This window comes from Zea mays, chromosome 7, assembly GCF_902167145.1.
Source record: "Zea mays cultivar B73 chromosome 7, Zm-B73-REFERENCE-NAM-5.0, whole genome shotgun sequence".
Lineage (NCBI taxonomy): Eukaryota > Viridiplantae > Streptophyta > Magnoliopsida > Poales > Poaceae > Zea > Zea mays.
Genome location: NC_050102.1, coordinates 171,360,322 through 171,384,923, shown reverse-complemented (window position 1 = coordinate 171,384,923; position 24,602 = coordinate 171,360,322). Strand labels below are relative to the sequence as shown.

The 24,602-nt window shown below is 46.7% G+C and overlaps 1 protein-coding gene and 1 pseudogene across 34 annotated transcripts; both read right to left on the bottom strand.

The window, feature by feature from the left end:
* Positions 1-22: 22 nt before the first annotated feature.
* LOC103633379 (SAC3 superfamily protein and akyrin-repeat superfamily protein pseudogene) lies at positions 23-23,506 on the bottom strand (annotated as a pseudogene). 33 transcript variants are annotated; one of them, XR_004851593.1, is made up of 21 exons: positions 23,216-23,506; positions 22,634-23,075; positions 22,448-22,554; positions 22,262-22,371; positions 21,768-22,175; positions 21,401-21,566; positions 20,848-21,203; positions 20,390-20,741; positions 18,179-18,294; positions 17,599-17,713; positions 16,791-17,352; positions 16,562-16,662; positions 16,004-16,050; positions 15,730-15,868; positions 2,459-2,580; positions 2,251-2,307; positions 1,748-1,916; positions 1,296-1,631; positions 968-1,111; positions 532-635; positions 23-456 (listed from the first exon to the last, which is right to left on the bottom strand). The product of XR_004851593.1 is annotated as an SAC3 superfamily protein and akyrin-repeat superfamily protein pseudogene, transcript variant X1 (transcript). The 33 variants fall into 33 exon arrangements; XR_002263765.3 differs by having other exon boundaries at positions 20,656-20,741; XR_002748834.2 differs by having other exon boundaries at positions 20,896-21,203.
* On the bottom strand, positions 23,263-24,359 carry LOC107546753 (uncharacterized). The gene has a single exon (NM_001322458.1). The coding sequence runs from the start codon at positions 24,160-24,162 to the stop codon at positions 23,605-23,607; it is 558 nt and encodes a 185-aa protein (NP_001309387.1). The 5' UTR covers positions 24,163-24,359; the 3' UTR covers positions 23,263-23,604.
* Positions 24,360-24,602: the final 243 nt, after the last annotated feature.

Here is a 24,602-nt window from a genome sequence, read left to right as displayed (position 1 = left end):
TGAGAAAATGTTTCGTAATCTATTTGTGAAAAAGTCATATGCCATAAGTGCCAAAAGGCAGAACAATGTCTTAAGAAGCAAGAAAGACAAGCTATGACATACTTGTACATGTTCTTGTTGTGTTGTACCATCCTATGACAGCTAAGGAAAAATGAAATAAAAGGCAGCCACAAACCCTAACTTTTACACACAATGGATGCTAAAGAATCTCTTGTACATGTTCTTGTTGTGGTGTCTGGTACCGATACATGGTTACACAAATCAATTACAGTACAATACAGCACATCACAGAACAAACAAACAAAATCCAAAGTGCAAAAAAGGTGAGTCCTCAATCCTCATCTTAGGTTCAGTCTGAGTCAGAGGCTTGAGCAGTTGAGGACCTAACCCTCCTATTCTTAGCCTCGCTTTCTTCATCGTCATCTTCGTCATCTTTCTTCTTCTCATCGATTATCCCTATAATTTTTTTGGACTATCAACAAATTTGCCGTCCCAGATTGTAAAGCGTTGTTGTATGGTTTCCATGGTTACCTTTCGTCTTGAGAATAAGAATATGTTCCAGTGCTCTTGTCAGAAAATCGTCTTTACTTCTGAGATCTTGAGACCCAACTAATCGGTCAACAGCAATACCCTTCCTGAAAAATGACAAGGGTCATAGTATGGTGAAGCAGGTAGTAATGTGAGGCAGGAAGATTGCAGGCTACCAAACAACAATAACATTATCAAATGGGCAAGAGCGACATAAAACTTGTGCGTTTACTTGAACAATAATGTGCCTTTCCACTAAAACACTCATAACTTTTTATATCCCTTAAAACTCTCTTATTTGTATCTACAAATGAGAGGTTTTTTTGGGTCTCTAATGCCGTTTTAAGGGATATATTGGAGAAAAGATTAAAATTTATCCCACTAATTTTTTAGATGCCCCTTAAAACTGCAACATCGCCCATTTATCAGCGCAGCAAACCTGGTTCCCACGTCTCTGTACTCCACCAGCGGCTCCAGCGAAAGCTTTTGTTGCTGGCTGCTTCGACAGCGCTCTGCCCCGGCTTGGAAGATGCTTCGTCCGTCCCGTCCTGCGCGTGTCCACCACCACCGCCTCACTCACAATCTGATTAAAATCAACACAAATAAGCAGTTCCAAACAACACTTAGATATTGCGATATTTTTTCACAGGAAACAAGTAGTTTTTAATGTTTCAATAGTATATCTTAACAGATAAAATCTAGAGGATGGAAAGAAACATATTATATAGAGACAAAGTATAATGAGTAGATATTTAACAGTAATATACCATAGTTGTTTGAGCCTCACCAATGTCTCCCCCACTATTCACATCTTGGAAGTATTGACCTGGCAAATTGAATATGACAACGAAGGCAATGGAGGCAATCAGGGTTGCTACCATGGTGACTGAATTGATGGTGTTCTGAATAGCTTCTCTATGCAGTTTCTGCAATTCTTTGTGAATCCCAATCACTCGTTTATTGGTCTTAGCATTCTCGCTAAGCTGTGTCTGAACATTGTGCTTGATATCACTCACAGTTCTCCTCAGTTCTGATGCCTCATCAATTTTCCCCACATTTCTAGAGGGGGACCCTGGCCACGAGCCCGTTGATCCTCCCGAAACCTGAGCAGACGCACAGTTTAGATCGGACCAAACCAACTTGAGGAGGGAGTGGCCTCGCCGACGGTGGCTAGGGTCGGTGCGGGGTGAGCTCGAACGCAGCAGATCGAGGGGCATACCATGTAGTCCGTGGTGATGAAAGGGTCGTCGACGGTGACGAGCTTGACAAACTGTCTGATATAGCCCGCAGCAATAGCATCTGGCCTTTTTATTGTTTCAATCAAATCCTTGGCGCTTGAGTTTACACCAACAGCAAACATCAAGAACCCCAAAGCTGGTGCATAATACCTGCAATAATAACACACACCCTGGAAATGTAAATAACAGGTCCAAATATAGAGGACTGTGCTACTGACACAAATATGAAACTATCTAATTGTATAAAAGTCAGCTAATAAGTGGGACTGTGACAAGTAAGACCCTTGAATGATTAATCATTACAGAAATGGATATCGAAGTTCATAAGTGAGCATAAACCATGAGGATACCTAACCAGAAAGCATTACCATATAGAGAATGGAAAGATGGTGATTAGTATGGACTGGTACATAACTTCAGATACCTTTTTAGGTACCAAAAATGGTAATAAGTGAAAATTATTCAAATACGAGGATAATCACACCTCAACAAAGTTTCTTCATACCACAAATCCAGCATAAAAGAAACTTCTGGTGGCAGACTGCAGGCATGGAAACTTCTAGTGTTAAAGCTATTGCATTATTGTGCTCACATAAGATAAATAAACAAAGCATGAGAATCAGTGAAATATTATATTGCTCGAAAGAGTACAGCGCATGAGTCATAAAGTACATAAATAATACTTGTCTTACCCTGCTGATCGGCTCTTGTCCATTGACCGTCTGCCTATCATGAGCTCCAGCAGCACCACCCTAAAGCTGCACACATTGCTCTTGGATGTCAAGTGACCTGGAAATGGTACTTCTTCAGAATTCTGTTTATGCATGCAAACTACTTTAGTATGGTACTCTTCCATTACCAGCATGGTACTCGTTCAGTTTGGTAGCTTGAATGGCATCCAAGTCCAGCAAACAAGGAAATTCAACCTAGTGCCACCTCAGTATCTGTAACGCCCCGAATTTTGCAGTTGAATTTTTTCTTTTCTTTACTCGCCAAAATTCGGGCGTTACCTTTCCCTTTTCTTTTTCCCCTCGCTAAACCTTGACCTTTTTCAAAGTTTAGCGGGATTCGGTTTGGATCTCCCGTGTAGGAAAAAACCCTAAATACCTTATGTTGTTTGATGCACCATGCCGAACCTTGCATTTCTTTTGATTGCTTTGAAAGTGCAAATGCATGCATGTAGAAAGATCGGATTTCGAAAATGAGGAGAAGATCTTTTCTTTCTTTTTCTCTCTCTTTCTCTCTCCTCTTTTTCTCTCTCTCCCGCGCCATGGGCCGACCCCGGCCGGCCCAGCCGCCCCTGGCGCCCCCCCCTTTTGGGCCCAATTGGCCCATGCCGCCCCCCATCTCCCTTTTTCCCAAAACCCTCTCCCTCTCCCTCTCATTTTCCCTCTCTCTCCCTAAGCCGCCGCCCCTACCCCTGCCCTAGCCGCCGCCCCTGCCTAGGCCGCCGCCCCTCCCCGTCGCCGATCCGCCGCCCCGCTCGGCCGCCCCGTCCCCGTCCCCGGTGAGGCCCCTCCCCCTCTCCTCCCTCCCCCTCTCCTCCCTCCCCTTCCCCTCGCCGCTCGGCCCCATGGCCGGTTCGGCCGCCCGCCCCACCCCGCCCGCTCGGCCCCTTGGCCGCGCCCCCGGCCCCCCAGCGCGCCCCCGGCTCGGCCGCCTGGCCAGCTCGGCCGCCCCGCCCCCCTGCTCGGCCGGCTCGGCCGCCCCCTGCGCCGCCCGCCCTCGCCAGCCCGGCCGCCCGCCGCCGGCTCAGCCGCCCCGGCTCGGCCGCCCCTGCGCGCCCCGCCTAGGGCCGGTTCAACCGCCCCTAGGGCCGGTTCAACCGCCCCCCCCCTCTGTTTTTTTTTATTTTTTTTTATTTTATTTTATTTACTTTCTGTGATCATAATTACTGTATTTTAAGTAGGCTAATCACTGTTCATGCTATGGGAAAATAGGAAGTTTAATTTACAATTCCGTTATGTTATTGATTCACGTAGTTAATTGTTTACCCTGTGCAATGTTGATCAACTAAAAGTGATTAGGTTTCCATTAGTATATATAAATATATATAACAGAATTATTTTGTTAAAAACCAATTGTGTCATTAGTGCATAAGATTTAACCCCTGCGAGACCTTTCCCGTTTCTTTCTAACCATAACAAATGCGTTATCGAATGTCATACTTGGTGCATATTCACTTTATTTGTTATCTTGTATGGTGTACTGTTCTTTTGTATTAAATATGTGGATGGATGTATGTATGTTTGCGCTCGCATAGAGAACGATCCGGTCGAAGAGCCCGAGGAATTCGCAGGAGAAGCCCCTGAGCAGCAGTCGGTTGGTGGAGGCAAGTGTCCTTTGACCTATCTCTGTCCTATTCATTCTTTAATTCACCTCCCGCATTACACATTTATACCTAAGGATTGACTAGCTGTTGTTATCCATGTCCTTGTTTACCTATTTGGGTCGGATTATTACTACTTAGTCTGATGCTATTGCTCAACTCTAATCAATGAACATGATGTGATTATCTATGATACGTTGTTTTCCCGTTCTTCTTTATGATTATACTTGTGGTTTTCAAGGGGACTCGAGCGGTTTCTCGAGTGCCTCTCCGTAAGGACCTGTTCTATGGATGACCGCCCGGGAAAACAGTGCAACCATGAGGGTGGAATGGGGTGCCCTTAGCTGAATAATTAGAGGATCCGGGATGTAGTTCACTTAGCCGTCGTGCCGTCAATGGGGCTCGGTGTATGCGGCTCGCTCTGCCAAGTTTGGGTTCGCCCCTTGGGGAGGAGTGCGGTGCATTTAGGAAACCTAACGGGTGGCTACAGCCCCGGGGAATCTTTGTAAAGGCTACGTAGTGAAACCCTGCCTATTCACCTTGGTAGTGTTTAAGGGTTTGATCGGCCCGAGGCAAGAGGGAATCACGGCTTGTGGGTAAAGTGCACAACCTCTGCAGAGTGTTATGAAACTGATATATCAGCCGTGCTCACGGTTATGAGCGGCCAAGGGAGCTCCAGAGATTAGTGATACTTGATCAGAGATATTTTGGTACAGGTGGCAATGAGATTGATGGTTCTGGTTATGATTATGGTATTGGTAAGTGGTATTCTTTCCGTTTGGAAAGGATACATTGGGTTAATAACTTGGGTTAATGTTAAAACCTGGCTTTCTACTAGTAAGTAATAACCTGACCAACTAAAAGCAACTGCTTGACTGATCCCCACATAAAGCTAGTCCACTACAGCCAAACAGGATACTTGCTGAGTATGTTGATGTGTACTCACCCTTGCTCTACACACCAAACCCCCCCCCCCCAGGTTGTCAGCATTGCAACCACTGCTCAGGAGAAGATGAAGCTGTGGAAGGAGACTTCCAGGAGTTCCAAGACTACGACGAGTTCTAGGTGTGGGTTAGCGGCAACCCCCAGTCGGCTGCCTGTGAAGGCCGTGTTATCTACGTTTCGTTTTCGCACTTTGATTTATTGTAAGGACTATATGGACGTCTCAGACGTATGATGTAATCGACTATTATTCCCTTTTAATACTATTTTGAGCACTGTGTGATGATGTCCATGTTATGTAACTGCTGTGTACGTGAATAACTGATCCTGGCACGTACATGGTTCGCATTCGGTTTGCCTTCTAAAACCGGGTGTGACATAAGTGGTATCAAAGCCGTGCTGACTGTAGGACCGCTAACCTAGAGTAGAATGGTCGTTCTAAGGACTATAGACCTCTGTCCCTGCCTTGACTTTGATATCTCTTCAAAAGTTGGTCCTACTGACCAAACCTATGTTCTACTACATATTATACCTTGCTGAAAATTATGTTTTATTCTGATCCTTCATTTATTTATGATTCATTACTTGCTGGTCATATTAATTCTGTTCTCACCCTTTTGCTTGCGATGTCTTTTGTAGATGGCTCGACTTAGACACACTGCACGAAAGTCAGTCATCCCCTTCTTACCCTCCCGCCTTGCTGAGCGTCCGCTTCGCCGTCCTGTGGCCGGACAGTCCAGCCACTTGGAGAGACTACACCACCGCCTGCGTGAGGAGCAGGAGCGTCGACGACAGGAGCAGCAGAGCTCTTCCTTCTCGCTCCACCAGGAGATAGAGTCTGTGAGGAGCTGCTCTCCTGTGCTTCCTCTGGAGGCGCCCCCTGCACCACCACTGGGCGTCCCAGCTTCTGGAGTAGCTGCTGGAGGAGACCCAGACGACGGAGGTGGCGACGACAGCTCGAGCCACGACACCGACTTCTCTGCTAACCCTGAGCCGGAAGGATGGGTTGCTCGACCCATCACTCGCGACGCTGCTCGCGGGTGTCACTTCCACGATGCGCTCGACACCCTGCTACGTCGGGCATTTGACCGACATACTTGGTCCGTCTAGTATCGCTGTGTGGTCTACCAGCACAGTCGCGGGGTCTACCCGGACCGCTGGGAGGCAACTTGCTTGGTGCGCTGCCCGGAGAACAGTCTCCAGGGAGCGGAGGCTTGCTCAGAGCACTATTCTATCTCTGAGCGGGACTCAGCTGAGGCAGCCATGCAAGATGCTGCACGGCGTGCGCTTTCGCACTACTGCTCGGTTTTCGGTGGGGCAGCTGACGGCCTTGACCTGAAGTATTACCCCCGCCGTTCATCTGGCAGCACAGGAGGCGTGATTGTCTCACCTGTCGGTGAGGGCAATCCTAGGTTGAGCAGCACAGTCAACCTAGCCGCCGTGCTAAACACGGAGCTGGACCATGCATTAGACGAGCTGAGTAGGGCTCGTGCTGAGATCGCCCTGCTGCGGGCTGAGCGCGCGGAACGTCGTCACCTGGACGGTGGTTCCCCCGCTCCCGTTGGGACTCAGCACCCGTACCGCTCACCTCAGCGTGGACACCAGTCTTATGGCAATCCCGCCTGCAAGACCAAGATAAACATAGAACCATAGATCGTTAGAGTTGGATCTTGTAATTAATACGAAATAAATATATACATGGAAGCTTCAGTCTTAGCGTTAGTCTCGGTCTTAGTTAGTTTTAGTTAGACAGGGCAGTTTGCTATATCCTGTGCATTTATGTTTGTCATGATGAACTATGTTTGGTTTGGATCTTTGTAATGATTGTCACCAGAGTGTGGGTATCCCCTGCATTTTGGTTTACATACTATGTCAATAAAGTTAGTTATATAGTTGGGAAAACCTTTATTCTACTTTCCTCTTTATCTGAGAAGCTGTGTGGTCTGTGTTGGAGATCAGTGAAGATGCTCATCTGTTCAGTGCTGTTGGAGAATTCTATACTCTTTTCTTATGCTGCAAGCCTTGCCAGATCAGTTCTGATGTGTGGTTGCGTTCTGCAGATGTCAGAGAACAGGCGCAGAGGAGGAAGGCGTGCTCAGCAGGAGCAAGCCGGTCAGCAAGATGAGGCGCCCCAGCAGCAGCAGCTGCCGCCCCCGCCCCCGATGTCGATTGAGCAGATGTTTCTGATGCAGACTCAGGCAGTTCAAGCCATCGGTCAGACTCTGGCCGCCATTCAGCAGCAGCAGCAGCAGCAGGCTCCACCCCAGCCTCAGATGCCTCAGATGCCTAGAGATAAGCGTGCTGAATTCATGAGAGGTCATCCACCAACGTTCGCTCATTCTTCCGACCCCATGGATGCTGAAGATTGGCTGCGCACTGTGGAGCGGGAGTTGCATACCGCTCAGTGCGATGACAGGGAGAAAGTTCTGTATGGTCCCCGTCTGTTGAGAGGAGCAGCCCAGTCATGGTGGGAGTCTTACCTCGCCACCCATGCCCATCCTGACGCCATCACTTGGGAAGAATTCAGAGGTAGCTTTCGTCAGTACCATGTCCCTGCAGGTCTGATGACAGTGAAGAAGGAGGAGTTCCTGGCCCTCAAGCAAGGGCCATCATCTGTCAGTGAGTATCGAGACAGGTTTCTGCAATTTTCTCGCTATGCTCCTGAAGATGTCAACACCGACGCCAAGCGACAGTACCGTTTCCTGAGAGGCTTGGTTGACCCTCTGCAGTACCAACTGATGAATCACACCTTCCCGACATTCCAGCACCTGATTGACAGAGCAATCATGACAGAAAGGAAGCGTAAGGAGATGGAAGATCGTAAGCGCAAGATCAGTGGACCCCAGCCTGGAAGCAGCAGCCGTCCCCGTTTCTCAGGCAATCAACCTCAGCAGTTCAGGCAGAACCAGCGTCCACCTCAGCAGCATCAGCAGCGTCAGCAGTATCAGCAGTTCCAAAGGCAGTATCCTCAGCACCAGTACCAGAACCGTCAGAGCAATCAGTCAGGAGGTCAGTTTCAAAGGCAGAATCAGCAAGCACCTCGTCTTCCTGCCCCAGCAAATCAGCAGAACAGTCAGGCAGCACCAGCTCAGGTTGGAAACAGGGCATGTTTCCACTGTGGAGAGCAAGGCCATTGGGTGATGCAATGTCCGAAGAAGGCAGCCCAGCAGCAGTCAGGCCCCAATGCCCCAGCAAAGCAGAATGTGTCTCAGCCTGGAGCAGGCAATCGCCCTCAGCCGCGCTATAATCATGGAAGGCTGAACCACTTGGAGGCTGAAGCAGTTCAGGAGACCCCCGACATGATAGTAGGTATGTTCCCAGTCGACTCCCATATTGCAGAAGTGTTATTTGATACTGGAGCAACACATTCTTTCATTACTGCATCATGGGTAGAAGCACATAATCTTCCAATTACTACCATGTCAACCCCTATTCAAATTGACTCAGCTGGTGGTAGAATTCGAGCTGATAGCATTTGTTTAAATGTAAGTGTGGAAATAAGGGGGATAGCGTTTCCCGCCAACCTTATAGTAATGGGTACTCAGGGAATAGATGTCATCCTAGGGATGAATTGGTTAGATAAGTATCAGGCAGTTATCAGTTGTGATAAAAGGACAATCAAGTTGGTGTCCCCACTAGGAGAGGAAGTGGTGACCGAGTTAGTCCCGCCTGAGCCAAAGAAAGGAAGTTGTTATCAGATGGCTGTCGATAGCAGTGAAGCAGACCCAATTGAGAGTATCAAGGTTGTGTCTGAATTCCCAGATGTGTTTCCAAAGGATTTACCGGGTATGCCACCAGAGCGGAAAGTTGAATTTGCTATAGAGCTTCTTCCTGGAACCGCCCCCATCTCTAAGAGAGCTTACAGAATATCTGGACCAGAGTTGGTTGAGCTTAAGAAGCAGATTGATGAGCTGTCAGAGAAAGGTTACATCCGGCCAAGCACCTCGCCTTGGGCCGCCCCTGCCTTGTTTGTGGAGAAGAAAGATGGCACCAAGAGGATGTGTATCGATTATCGAGCTTTGAATGAAGTCACGATCAAGAACAAGTATCCTTTGCCCAGAATAGAAGATCTGTTCGACCAGTTGAGAGGAGCCAGTGTGTTCTCCAAGATCGATCTGAGGTCAGGTTATCATCAGCTCAGGATCCGACCTTCGGACATTCCGAAGACGGCATTCATTACCAAGTATGGTTTATATGAGTTCACAGTGATGTCTTTTGGTTTGACCAATGCGCCAGCATTCTTTATGAACTTGATGAACAGTGTATTCATGGATTATCTTGATAAGTTCGTGGTGGTATTCATTGATGACATTCTGGTTTATTCTCAAAGTGAAGAAGAGCATGCAGATCATTTGAGGATGGTATTGCAGAGATTGCGAGAGCACCAGTTGTATGCAAAGTTGAGCAAGTGTGAGTTCTGGATCAGTGAAGTCCTGTTCTTGGGTCACATAATCAACAAAGAAGGATTGGCTGTGGATCCGAAGAAAGTGGCAGACATTCTAAACTGGAAAGCGCCAACGGATGCTCGAGGAATCAAGAGCTTCATTGGAATGGCCGGATATTATCGGCGATTCATTGAAGGGTTTTCGAAGATTGCGAAGCCAATGACAGCGTTGCTAGGCAACAAGGTTGAGTTCAAGTGGACCCAGAAATGCCAAGAGGCCTTTGAAGCGCTGAAAGAGAAGTTGACAACAGCGCCTGTCCTAGTCTTGCCTGATGTGCACAAGCCCTTCTCGGTGTATTGCGATGCTTGTTACACAGGTTTGGGATGTGTGTTGATGCAAGAGGGAAGAGTTGTGGCTTACTCGTCCCGACAGCTGAAGGTTCATGAGAAGAACTACCCAATCCATGATCTAGAGTTGGCAGCAGTGGTTCACGCACTGAAGACATGGAGGCACTATCTGTATGGACAGAAATGTGATGTTTACACAGACCACAAGAGTCTGAAGTACATATTCACTCAGTCAGAATTGAACATGAGGCAACGAAGATGGTTAGAATTGATCAAAGACTATGAGTTGGAGATTCATTACCATCCAGGAAAAGCGAACGTAGTGGCAGATGCTTTGAGCAGAAAGAGTCAAGTCAATCTGATGGTTGCTCGACCGATGCCTTATGAGTTGGCCAAAGAGTTTGACAGGTTGAGTCTCGGGTTTCTGAACAATTCGCGAGGAGTCACAGTTGAATTGGAACCTACCTTGGAGCGCGAAATCAAAGAAGCGCAGAAAAATGATGAGAAGATCAGTGAGATTCGGCGATTGATTCTAGATGGCAGAGGCAAAGACTTTCGAGAAGATGCAGAAGGTGTGGTATGGTTCAAAGACCGCTTGTGTGTTCCCAATGTCCAGTCTATTCGGGAGTTGATTCTTAAGGAAGCTCATGAGACAGCTTATTCGATTCACCCTGGCAGTGAGAAGATGTATCAGGATCTGAAGAAGAAATTCTGGTGGTACGGAATGAAAAGAGAAATCGCAGAGCATGTGGCTATGTGCGATAGTTGTCGAAGAATTAAGGCAGAACACCAGAGACCAGCTGGATTGTTGCAACCGTTGCAGATCCCTCAGTGGAAATGGGATGAAATTGGTATGGATTTCATAGTCGGATTGCCTCGCACTCGAGCCGGCTATGATTCCATTTGGGTAGTAGTGGACCGCTTGACCAAGTCAGCCCACTTCATACCTGTCAAGACCAACTACAACAGTGCAGTATTGGCAGAATTGTATATGTCTCGGATCGTTTGTCTTCATGGTGTGCCAAAGAAGATAGTGTCAGACAGAGGAACGCAGTTCACCTCTCATTTCTGGCAGCAGTTGCATGAAGCCTTGGGCACGCATCTGAATTTCAGTTCAGCTTATCACCCGCAGACAGATGGTCAGACTGAAAGAACCAATCAAATCCTTGAAGATATGTTGAGAGCCTGTGCGTTGCAAGATCAGTCCGGATGGGACAAGCGATTGCCTTATGCGGAGTTTTCCTATAACAACAGTTACCAGGCCAGTTTGAAGATGTCACCGTTTCAAGCGCTGTATGGAAGGAGTTGCAGAACTCCGTTGCAATGGGATCAGCCTGGAGAGAAGCAGGTGTTTGGGCCAGATATTTTGCTTGAAGCCGAAGAGAACATCAAGATGGTCCGAGAGAATCTGAAGATAGCGCAATCAAGGCAGCGAAGCTATGCAGACACAAGAAGAAGAGAGCTGAGTTTCGAAGTCGGAGACTTTGTCTATCTGAAAGTGTCACCGATCAGAGGAGTCAGAAGATTCGGAGTCAAAGGCAAGCTGGCACCCCGCTACATTGGTCCGTATCAAATTCTCTCAAAGCGTGGAGAAGTGGCTTATCAGCTCAGCCTGCCAGAGAATTTGTCTGCTGTGCATGATGTCTTTCATGTGTCTCAATTGAAGAAGTGTTTGCGTGTGCCAGAAGAGCAGTTGCCAGTGGAAGGTCTTGAAGTCCAGGAGGACTTGACCTATATTGAGAAGCCAGCTCAGATCCTTGAGGTTGCAGATAGAGTCACCCGAAGGAAGACCGTCAGAATGTGCAAAGTCAGATGGAGTCACCACTCTGAGGAAGAAGCAACCTGGGAGCGTGAAGATGATCTGATGGCCAAGTACCCGGAGCTCTTTGCTAGCCAGCCCTGAATCTCGAGGGCGAGATTCTTTTAAGGGGGATAGGTTTGTAACGCCCCGAATTTTGCAGTTGAATTTTTTCTTTTCTTTACTCGCCAAAATTCGGGCGTTACCTTTCCCTTTTCTTTTTCCCCTCGCTAAACCTTGACCTTTTTCAAAGTTTAGCGGGATTCGGTTTGGATCTCCCGTGTAGGAAAAAACCCTAAATACCTTATGTTGTTTGATGCACCATGCCGAACCTTGCATTTCTTTTGATTGCTTTGAAAGTGCAAATGCATGCATGTAGAAAGATCGGATTTCGAAAATGAGGAGAAGATCTTTTCTTTCTTTTTCTCTCTCTTTCTCTCTCCTCTTTTTCTCTCTATCCCGCGCCGTGGGCCGACCCCGGCCGGCCCAGCCGCCCCTGGCGCCCCCCCTTTTGGGCCCAATTGGCCCATGCCGCCCCCCATCTCCCTTTTTCCCAAAACCCTCTCCCTCTCCCTCTCATTTTCCCTCTCTCTCCCTAAGCCGCCGCCCCTACCCCTGCCCTAGCCGCCGCCCCTGCCTAGGCCGCCGCCCCTCCCCGTCGCCGATCCGCCGCCCCGCTCGGCCGCCCCGTCCCCGTCCCCGGTGAGGCCCCTCCCCCTCTCCTCCCTCCCCCTCTCCTCCCTCCCCTTCCCCTCGCCGCTCGGCCCCATGGCCGGTTCGGCCGCCCGCCCCACCCCGCCCGCTCGGCCCCTTGGCCGCGCCCCCGGCCCCCCAGCGCGCCCCCGGCTCGGCCGCCTGGCCAGCTCGGCCGCCCCGCCCCCCTGCTCGGCCGGCTCGGCCGCCCCCTGCGCCGCCCGCCCTCGCCAGCCCGGCCGCCCGCCGCCGGCTCAGCCGCCCCGGCTCGGCCGCCCCTGCGCGCCCCGCCTAGGGCCGGTTCAACCGCCCCTAGGGCCGGTTCAACCGCCCCCCCCCTCTGTTTTTTTTTATTTTTTTTTATTTTATTTTATTTACTTTCTGTGATCATAATTACTGTATTTTAAGTAGGCTAATCACTGTTCATGCTATGGGAAAATAGGAAGTTTAATTTACAATTCCGTTATGTTATTGATTCACGTAGTTAATTGTTTACCCTGTGCAATGTTGATCAACTAAAAGTGATTAGGTTTCCATTAGTATATATAAATATATATAACAGAATTATTTTGTTAAAAACCAATTGTGTCATTAGTGCATAAGATTTAACCCCTGCGAGACCTTTCCCGTTTCTTTCTAACCATAACAAATGCGTTATCGAATGTCATACTTGGTGCATATTCACTTTATTTGTTATCTTGTATGGTGTACTGTTCTTTTGTATTAAATATGTGGATGGATGTATGTATGTTTGCGCTCGCATAGAGAACGATCCGGTCGAAGAGCCCGAGGAATTCGCAGGAGAAGCCCCTGAGCAGCAGTCGGTTGGTGGAGGCAAGTGTCCTTTGACCTATCTCTGTCCTATTCATTCTTTAATTCACCTCCCGCATTACACATTTATACCTAAGGATTGACTAGCTGTTGTTATCCATGTCCTTGTTTACCTATTTGGGTCGGATTATTACTACTTAGTCTGATGCTATTGCTCAACTCTAATCAATGAACATGATGTGATTATCTATGATACGTTGTTTTCCCGTTCTTCTTTATGATTATACTTGTGGTTTTCAAGGGGACTCGAGCGGTTTCTCGAGTGCCTCTCCGTAAGGACCTGTTCTATGGATGACCGCCCGGGAAAACAGTGCAACCATGAGGGTGGAATGGGGTGCCCTTAGCTGAATAATTAGAGGATCCGGGATGTAGTTCACTTAGCCGTCGTGCCGTCAATGGGGCTCGGTGTATGCGGCTCGCTCTGCCAAGTTTGGGTTCGCCCCTTGGGGAGGAGTGCGGTGCATTTAGGAAACCTAACGGGTGGCTACAGCCCCGGGGAATCTTTGTAAAGGCTACGTAGTGAAACCCTGCCTATTCACCTTGGTAGTGTTTAAGGGTTTGATCGGCCCGAGGCAAGAGGGAATCACGGCTTGTGGGTAAAGTGCACAACCTCTGCAGAGTGTTATGAAACTGATATATCAGCCGTGCTCACGGTTATGAGCGGCCAAGGGAGCTCCAGAGATTAGTGATACTTGATCAGAGATATTTTGGTACAGGTGGCAATGAGATTGATGGTTCTGGTTATGATTATGGTATTGGTAAGTGGTATTCTTTCCGTTTGGAAAGGATACATTGGGTTAATAACTTGGGTTAATGTTAAAACCTGGCTTTCTACTAGTAAGTAATAACCTGACCAACTAAAAGCAACTGCTTGACTGATCCCCACATAAAGCTAGTCCACTACAGCCAAACAGGATACTTGCTGAGTATGTTGATGTGTACTCACCCTTGCTCTACACACCAAACCCCCCCCCCCCAGGTTGTCAGCATTGCAACCACTGCTCAGGAGAAGATGAAGCTGTGGAAGGAGACTTCCAGGAGTTCCAAGACTACGACGAGTTCTAGGTGTGGGTTAGCGGCAACCCCCAGTCGGCTGCCTGTGAAGGCCGTGTTATCTACGTTTCGTTTTCGCACTTTGATTTATTGTAAGGACTATATGGACGTCTCAGACGTATGATGTAATCGACTATTATTCCCTTTTAATACTATTTTGAGCACTGTGTGATGATGTCCATGTTATGTAACTGCTGTGTACGTGAATAACTGATCCTGGCACGTACATGGTTCGCATTCGGTTTGCCTTCTAAAACCGGGTGTGACAGTATCATGCTTCTGTGACCACTTAATATAGCAACAAACTTAAAAGCTAGTGCACAACCTAGAGTGCACATGGGAACCATAAATATTCATATGTTGTGCAGATATAACACCTCTGCATACAGGCTGCGTCTTTTTTGTCAAATCACTACGATGTTTACTATTGCAATGAAAAAACTTCTAATCTGATTAGCAGTGTTGGAGCCCATTTGGAATGAATGAATTCTCTGAAACTACTAATTGGATATTTTCCTCAATGATAGATCTGTTTGTCTGATTAGGACCTAACCAACTAACCCCATGCTTTTCTACTCCTACTTACTATTGTAGCTTTTGACTCGGGGAATTAGAAAGCACATCCCAATTCATTTGTTCAAATTGCTCGTGGCAATGTTTTCTACTCCTCTATTTTTTCACATTTTATTGCTCATAAATATTGTACCGTTTTATCTAGGTATATACATATAGCTTCGCCTTATTTGCTTATGCATATTATAAGATGCACTTACTAACATATTCACTAAACTATCCTAAAACAATTACAATACTGATGACAAGAGATACAGTCAACTACCACAGATGTATATACCTATAGGTTCAACCTATTCACTGCATTATAAGGGCCAGGTTATCTCCTGCTAAGCGTATGGCAAATCTAGTTATTAGTGTAGCTATGGACTGCATTATAAGGGCCAGGTTATCTCCTGCTAAGTGTCGGACATTTAGCGCATCAACTAAGAGCCTTGTACCAATCCCTCCATTAAATCTGTATATGTGTATTAGAAAATAAACAATAAGAAATAAGAAGTCTTTATCGTACCTGGAATTTGAGACATAGTCAAACCAAGAAATTTCCTAGCGCACAATGCTTTGAAATGACAAGGCACGAATACGCTCTATCAGCTTGCCCCCAGCAAGCGCAAACAAAAAGTATTGCGCTGGGACAGAAATCAAGCATGTAAGGAGGCCATGAAAGGAAAATTATGAAAAACTAAAAAATAGATGATCATGAACAAGCACGCTTTTTTAGATACTTTTGCAATAGCAAACCACAGGTAAAGATAGAACATATGCATCCTATTAGAATGTACTTTACAATGCCTGAAAACATAATCTTATTCAACATCCTAATATTTTAACCATGTTTTTTTTCTTATCCACTCTGTTATGTTTTTCTAGACAGGCAAACAAATCAGCCTTCAAAATCAGTATTACCAAGCACGTAGCCAAATACCGTAAAAGAAAATCAAAGCAAAATGTAGCAAAATAAATAAAGTAAAGCTTAACATGATTTTAGAGAACATAATAATATGATATTTACCTCAAGCTCATTGGCTAGATTAGTATGTTTGTTGCTAAGAGCTTCCATTATGTCTTTTGTACCATCGAATGCGCTTGTCGCAGAAGTTACCCAGGACAGCAGAACCATGTGTCTCAATTTCTCGACCATCTCCACCTACCTGCTTTCAAGAAGCAACTATATTGCAGGGACCAAATGTAGGTTGCATGAATACCAGTGCAACTGGCAGCCATGGCGAGAGCATCTCTAAACAAAGCAAAGCAAGCAACCATGACAGGTCTCACAAGCACCATACCTTATAAGCAGCAGCAGGTGGAGCTCATCGCCACTGGATTTATCAACCTGAAATAAGCAGATGAAGACAAATCACACAAATAAGATACATATCACCCTGAGTATTACTACTTGTCACTGTAACATATGGTGAATTATACACCAAAAAGATGAGGTGCATGAGTAATTCTAGTCATCAGTTACAGAAACATGAAAAGATGTTTATGTCTGGTAGACAAACAGTTTACACAATTACACTTAGAAACCAACACAAAGCGGCCAACCCATAACAACAATGATCCCTGTAGCTTTTAAGCCATCAATATATACAACAATATGTCTGTGCATTGCTCCTACTTGTTAGATGGTTTCAAGCCCATGCAAAAGTTGTTATAGACTTCAGATATTTGGCATTCAGAAATCAGAACAAAACTTCAGGTCAGATCTTATATATCCTAAGTGTGTATGCCACCAAAAACATTTTTTAAAGGCCAATCATGTTTTGCATTAAATAATGATTTGCACACATAAAGGGATAAGAAAACGGGTTTATATTTTATCAAAAGAAAAAAAGGTAGACCTAAGAAATAGTGACATGAGGCCTCTATATCCCAAAAACACTTGGAATGCACCTCCAATTATTATAGCTCCCTGCAGGTGCTTCATTATGTGTTTAGAATTCTGTAATGAAATGCAAATTGTTAAGCTCAGTCAGGACTGCTAGTAGAAAACAAAAAAGCCTTGCATGACTAAAACATTTGCCATGTTCTAGGCATGCAACAACATAAGACACAGAAATTCGTGCATACATTATCATTGATCCCAAAGAATTCTTGTGAGTTGATGATCGCAAGGGCAGGAGCCAGGTATAAAAAGGATGGACCCTGCACAAGTGGATAGTCTCGTTCCAACAAACATGTGCAGCAATGTAGTCACCCCGGTGACGAGCAACATTGTGGATACCACTGCCGCCATGTCATACTGACCAAAACACGACCAAATATCATTATCAATAACTTGCTGATCGCTGGCCCTAACAACAGACAAACAACATGCATTTGGAAAACTGATCCACTCTGTCCAAATTGATAGGCCTGCTGAAGAAACAACCAATCCAATATATCCGGTTCCATAACCCATGAGCTTTCTAAGTAACCATTTTGAGACAAAACTGTTGGTCTGGGATTCCATACCCGGTGGAACAAGTACAAGCAACATCCAGCAGAGGCATCTAGCATCAGGGTTATTTTCATTTAGAATGGGACCAGACAACTCCGAAACATTTAGCCGTGACCAGGACCTTTGCTTTCTTGCTTGTCTTTCTTTAAAGGCGTGGCCAATATCTAGTTCTTCAACTGCTAGCTTAGACACCTTCATAGTATAGTACACAAGTCTTAATCATTATCACTTTTTAACAACACTATAAAGAATCACTAAAACATCAGTTCACACAGAAATTTCACCAAAATTCGATGATTTATCAATTAATAATAGAGGTACACAAGTCCATCCAATTTAATTTTTATCTTGCAGAAAGTGATATTTATAATGCAGCGGGAGAAGAAAAGTGATACCTCAATTTACTGATACTGGGAAAAAAACTATGACATGTCTTACCGTTGTACTTTTATGAACTGGTGGGCCAAGTGATAGAGAACACAATGCTGCAACAGCAAGAGCATTCTTCTGCTCCCTAAGTAATCGCTTGTCAGCAGCATGCTGCCTCCATTTCCTGAAACACCACAATAGGAATGAAGCTTTTATAAGTTACCACCAAAGTTCTACTGATGGGAGCATAAAGGAATATAACAAGTATAAAAGAACCTCAGTATTGATTTCAGGTTTTCATCAGAAATTAGTTTCTTTGCGGGCATAACAATTGGTAACCAATCATCATTTGTGCCGTTACTAATACTATGATCCTCATAATCCTCATGATAGGACAAAGGGGAGCTAATAGGCAATCCAGCTCCAATAACCAGACATGGGGGTGGGGGCGAGCGTATGGGGGTGGGGGAGAGGGGGCATCACAAGCGACAGTCTCCCAGCTATGTCGGCAACACCTAAAAGGAAACAGTGTGCTGGGTTGTGGGTTCAGGTTTCACGCGAACAAACAAAGAGAGATTGTGGCTATGGCGGAGCCTCTTCTGCTACTAACAGATTGTAGTTGCGATCGAAGAAAGAAGCAAGTTAATACCATCTCCGGCACACAAATTGCAGATCACCGCGATTGAGATGGGAGATGTCCTCCAGAAAACTATTGTTGTCAGAGTTATAGCACAGGCATAATACAGCGGGCCCTTGAGAAGTTCTCTGGAGTCAAGAGGCAAAAGCATGGAATTGTCAGTTCTTCATCAGAGTTGGCAGAAAAAAAAGAGATGGTATTTTTTTCAGAGCACTGCCTTGGCACGTTTTTTTAAGAGGAGAAAGAAACAAATGGGGAAAATCCCATCAGTAAACCTACGTTTAGCAAAATCCAGCTACAAAGGAGGGCCGCCACCGTCCTGTGCGATCATGCCAAGAGGACACGACCTGGAGATCGTGGGGGGAGGTGGTGGAGGTCGCCCTCGCTCATCCAACCGCCAGTGCTTGCTTCTAGACCAACCCCTCTCTCGGCTTCTCCGCCTCAAGCCTCTCCCCAATTCCGCTAGCTGCTGCGCATCGGCCGCCACGAACCGACGACCGACTGGTGCTGCTCCGCCATGGCCGGCGCCGGCGCCGAGCTGGGCCGCCGAGCCGCTGCGAACGCTGCCAACACCGCGGGCCCGCATCTAGGCTCGGTAGATTCCGCTCCTGCTCTTGTTCCCAGCTTGCTTCCGTGTCGCTGTCGCTTCAGCATGACAGGTTTGCCGCGGGGGATTGCGATTTTTAGCTTGGTGCCACAGTGATGGCTGGTGAGGCGCGGCGCGGCGCTAGATCGGATCGCGACAGTGGAGGCATGGACGGAGCGGTCGCGGCGGGGTGGCTGGATGGTGGACGGGCGGGCCGCGAGATCACGGCGGACGGGCGGATCGCGCGGTTGCGGCATGCACGGGCGGGCGGATCGCGGCGGTGGCTGGATTGCGGGTGTGCAGGCGTATGGAGGCGGGGGCAGTCTACACTTGGGTCTTAATAGTTGTAGAGACTAGGTATGTGCCCGTGCTTCGCTACGTAAGTTAAAAATTAGTATACTTATTCGGTGATGGTCTAAGAGCTGTGATAGCTGCAAATGCTACAATATTTACTTTTTATATAACGTGACGTAGCAGCATCAGCTACTGCTGCAGGGGCAGCAGCCGAACGCTAGTCCAGCAACCAAACAATATGAGTATAAAACATCAATACATAACGACAAATGTCACTATGATATATAAATCCATAGTAAAATGAGATTCAAATATTCTATGTGACACGTACTAAACTTTAGTCTCTGGAACTAAACATCCCTTATCTATGATTAATACCACATCTCTTCATGATTGAAACGAATAGCTAGATCAAGGGTTGGTCTGCTACCAACAGACTGGCCATACAGAACAATGTCTTATTCCCTGGTTCCATAAACGTTCACAAGACTTATATGTATGGGTGACAATAGACTCTAAATTTTATACTATAAGATTACACTATATTCTATGTTTTCTTCAGCCCAATTCAAAGATCTTTTGATGCTCCTGTGGCATACTACAAGATATGAAACGCTTGTCTTCATTTAAGGTCCTATCTGAATCAGAAGGCATATCTCTTTCCCTTGCAAAAGCAATTAGATCCACGGGTCTAGAGATTACACCAAGCAAGCAGTAAACAACATAGAACATAACAACATGATAATAAAAGGCTTCTAAATAATGTGCTCATTTAAACATACATAGTGGAGAAATCCCCAAAATGGCATACTTGGGTGCAAAAGAAAAAGAGATGAACTAACCCATGTGCATTATATCCTGCGATGATAAACAAAGAATCATCCCAAAAAACCTTAAGCTGCACTTAAAGGTTGATATCTCTAGTTTCAAACAGATGAAGCAGCGAAGGCATGTTTGTTCACTCGTCATTACTGTGATTTTACTTTTATTGTATTTGTCAACAATTAACACGCCTTGTTTATCCTGATCTATCTAGTCCTCAATCTATGTTTACCAGATATAGAGGGGGATATGGCCAGTATTTTTTGAAATGAAACGACCCAGAAGAGATCCAAAGGTGCAGTTGGTGTGAATCCACACAATTCACTTTAACTCTGCCCTTGACAATAAAGAAATATTGTGGATCAACATATGTAAGCACTCAACTTTCCCATTTCAATCAGAGTACCAGGCAAATCAATTGTAATTATTGCATGCCAAATGAGGAAATTCTAGTGACAACTAGACTATAGCAAATTTGGAATTGATCGAGCCATATAAAGGCACCGTGATGAGTCACTCACCTAAACCCATGTCAATAGTGTGGCTCATCCAAGGACCTAGCTAGAGTGACAGAGAATGCCAAAAGCCACATTGAATATCGATCAGCAACAAAAGTTCAATGTACAAAATGCCCAACCTTAGAAAATTCTGGAGTAATTGCAAGTCTGGGATACTGTTTTGTCAAGCACAGATAATCCCTCTCAACATCCACAAAGCATTCGCGCACATAGTCATTTAGTAAAAGCAAAAATGTTGGGTGGGCGCGTGAGAATAGAAATGTCACCACCTGGAAATGGCATGTCCGGTCTTCCTCTGTCCTTGTTTGCATTGTCCTTGATGTGCTTTGGCAGCATGACAATCTCCTTCATGTCACTGCCTCCACCAATTGCATTGAAGGCACGCCATAGATCATTAAATGTGCATAGATGAATCAATAAAAAACAAAGGAGAGAGCAAATCAGGAGAAAATTGAGCTCACCCCTAGGAGGACTTGCTAGATGTAACCAGTGGTGAAGACCATCCATACATAGGTAAGAAATGAAGCCAGAGGAAAGAAGCGCTATGACGGTCGGAGGAGGGGGTGTTGGGTTAGTCTCCACTGCCCCTCTGGTCAACCTTGCTACTGCGTACTGTTGCTAGGCTTCCTGTCGAACTCATGGTCGGAGTCATCCATGTCGTCGTGCTCCCACCGCATCTTGCCAGAGTCATCCATGTCGTCCAGCTTCCAATAGTGTAATGAGGCGCCTTGTTTTCTGGGAGGGAGTATATAGGTACTCATCCGACACCTTTAGAACGTCATGAATTTTGATCCATAATGAGGCGGACATCCCAGACCTAGAGAAATAAAGCATGGGGTGTGTAAGCTGCTATCACTGAACAATGAACATTCAGTAAACAACAAAGCATTATTCATACCACTGAACTTCACTTTACATGACATATTTGACACACTAAGAATGTCCAAGCAGTAGTTCATGATATGTGCCTCAAATTCAAATAGAGTAGGAATAATGTTAGGAGAAGACATGAACCTGCATCGACGTTTTGCATCACATCCTTCAGGCCTTCACCCAAACTCCCATGACGCAGCAACCCACCATTTGAGAGTACAATATTTCTGCAGATGCATGATTTAACCACTTGAATTCTTTCATGGTGCCAGCTCATCCCAGCTACATGATGAAGATGGTACCATGCCTACGCAGAACAGTTATTCAGAAATGTTATAATCTTGAGAAAAGCCATAACGCCTTCTCTAACATAAGCTTGTGAACAAGCTAATGGAGCTAAAAACAGACCAGATCAGTAAATGACAGAGTAAAAGTCTTATCTAACATAACTAAGAGAAGAATACATGGTGGATATGCCCATATTTCAGTATGTGTGCAGGCGACTAACACAGATATGCCCCTATCTTAGGGTGCGTGGTGGTAGGCAGCTTCTAGAGTTCTGAGAGGCTCCAACGTTCTGCAACGGCGCGGTGTGAACGTGCCGACAATCCTCATCGCGAGTTGAGGTGGAGCAGGGCGAGGTCAGCGAGGAGGTCGAGCCTGGGGCGAGGAGACCGCATCGTCGTCGTGGTTGAGGTCGACCCCGGCTACAACGAGCACACGGCGGTCGGGGCCGGAGGGGAGCGGTGCGGAGTACACGCCCGTGTAGATGCAGACCCCCGATCTGGATTCATGGGGTTATTGCTCTAGAACCTGCTTGCATATGTTCCACCTGGTCTCCTCGTGCGCGTTCGGGAGAGAGGTCGTGGCTGCAGCGGAACTCTGATCGAGCGCATGGCCGGCTCCAGCTCCAAAACTATGAATAATTTTCATAAATGGGAGAACGAAGTGCGTACTCTTTATATAAGATAGTTTATATATACAAAATAGTAGCAGCGGAACCTGTCAGTCTAGACCAGAACGTGTTTCTTTCTGCGATCAATCGTGTTCAGTATGGCAGGTGACTTGGGACCAGGACACGTTTCTTTTCGCGTTTCCCTTTCACACTTTACCTGCTCCACAAACAAATATCCATAAATATATTCAATTATCAAAAAAAAGGAAAAGCATACCTCGATAAGAAAATACCCATAATCGTGTTATCCAGCCACCTTCATCACCTTATATCAGGCAAACAAAAATGTTGTCCCTCAGATCAGTAAGGAATTGGCTTCCCAGCAAAAAAGTTCCTGAGACTGCAAGTCATGGTAGCGACCATAAAATTAAGACCATCACATTAACAATAAGTATTTGTAACTGAAGAATAAGGTTTACCTTAACAGAGGCATATGTCTTCTCATAAATTTCAACAAAAGGAATTGCTTATGGATGGGTGATACAGTTGAACTCTGATGGTAGGAACTTGTGTAAATGGGTGATACAATTAAACTATGATGGTTCAGACCTTCCAAGGTGCAACAATTAGATTAAGAGATCTCGTCATTTCAATTTTTTCATGGTGACTTGGAACCTTTGGGCTTCACAGAATTGCCACTGAAACAAACAATTATATTCATTTAAATTTGTGACAAGAAAGAGATGAACTAAAATAGACTAATTCATGTTGTCAATAAAAGAAATTCATAAGAACGGGTTGCTGAAAAAGGCAATTGCTAATTAAAGATAGAAGAAAAAAATCCTAGGCCTACTTAGGTGCTGGATACCGACAATAGAAAAAACCTTTCCTGCCATGAATCTAGCTGATAGATAACTTTACCTGCATCAGAATCAGATGCATTAATGGTCTGTTTATATAAACAGAAATTATTGACAACATGACAGATAACTTTACCTGAAAATTATTAATGGTCTGTTTATATAAACAGAAAATAGAGGCATTAATAATATGGTACATACCCATCAAAACCAGATGCAACGGTGGAGTTATCCACCTTCTCATCGAGCGATAATTGATGCTCTGTGGCTCCAGCAGAATATGGCGCCGCACACGACGCGCTAAAGCCCTTAGTCCATGGCTCAACAGCAAAGCTCAACTTCCAACCTGGCCCAACGGCGTTTGTCCAGGATGCCCTGTTCCCCCATGGCTCACACGACTTCAAGCTTGCAGCTACCTTCTTACAAGACTCCATCCCTCTGTACCTAAAAGAGACGTCTGGTGTAGATATTTTGCTCTTCTCTTTGCACAACTTTCTACTGGACTCAGATACCAGATGTTTCTTGTTTTTTTCTTTGTTACCAGAATGGATGAAGCTAGACAGCCATTGTCCAGAAAGATCCCGCTTCCTTCAAGCCAAATCAACCCCAGAAAGATTTTGCTTCCTTCCGTTCATCCCGTTTGGCAGGAGCAGGATTCCCAAATCCGGTCGACTGCGGCCTCCTCTGCTTGGCTTTGGCTCTCCCAGGGGCGGCGACGACGGCACCATCGATGCCGTGGACGACCGTGTACTCGGGAAGGCCCCTCGCCGAGCCCTTCCACCGGCCGAGCGCCCCGAGCTGCGCCGCGGCGACGGCGGGGTCCACCCTGTCGCCCTCGGCACGCGGGCTGGTGGCCAGCGCGGAGAGGTACCCGAGGAGGGCCTCGGCCTGGAGCACACGCCTGGCAAAGGCTGCGTCCACCGCTGCCCCGAGCGCGCCATCACGGACACCGGCGTTGGTGGACATGGGGCGAGATCCGGCGCGGAGGGAGAGGATGGGAAGAACACGACGCAGAGGGAGAGGATTGGTAGCCGCAAACCGCGCGGAAGGAGAGGATGGGAAGAATTGCGGCGCGGAGGGAGCCGCAGCCATGGATGGAAGGGCGCAGAGGGAGCGTGACTGCCATGGATGGAAGGGGGCGACGCCATGGAAGTGGGAGTCGTGGGGAGGCGCGGTTTGCGGGCACGGCTGCCATGGATGGGAAGAATCACGGGATTAAATCTTGTCTGCGGGATTTGGGAAGCAACTTCCCTTGCGCGGGCGCGGCGGCTGGCATCGGCGGCGGGGGCTGCGGGCGCGGGGAGGAGGAAGCGGACGGATCGCGCGGCTGCGGGATGCGCGCGTGGGGCGGCTGTGGGCGTATGCGGGGAGGCTGCGGGTTGCGGCGCGGCGCGGCTGCGGGATGCGCGACTGGGGCGGCTGCGGGCGTACGCGGGATGCGGGCGCGGCAGAACGTGCGCCATGCGGTGGTTGGACGTCTACACTACTAACATAATTAGTAGTAGAGATTTGTACCGAGTATACGAAGTCTGACTTCATCACAGCTAACCTTTGTTCTGCTGCCCCAGGTTTTTGCCATTCTGGCAAT

Excerpts from the sequence above, each read along its gene's own strand:
- LOC107546753 (NM_001322458.1), bottom strand. The coding sequence starts at position 24,162 with ATGGCGTCGCCCCCTTCCATCCATGGCAGTCACGCTCCCTCTGCGCCC.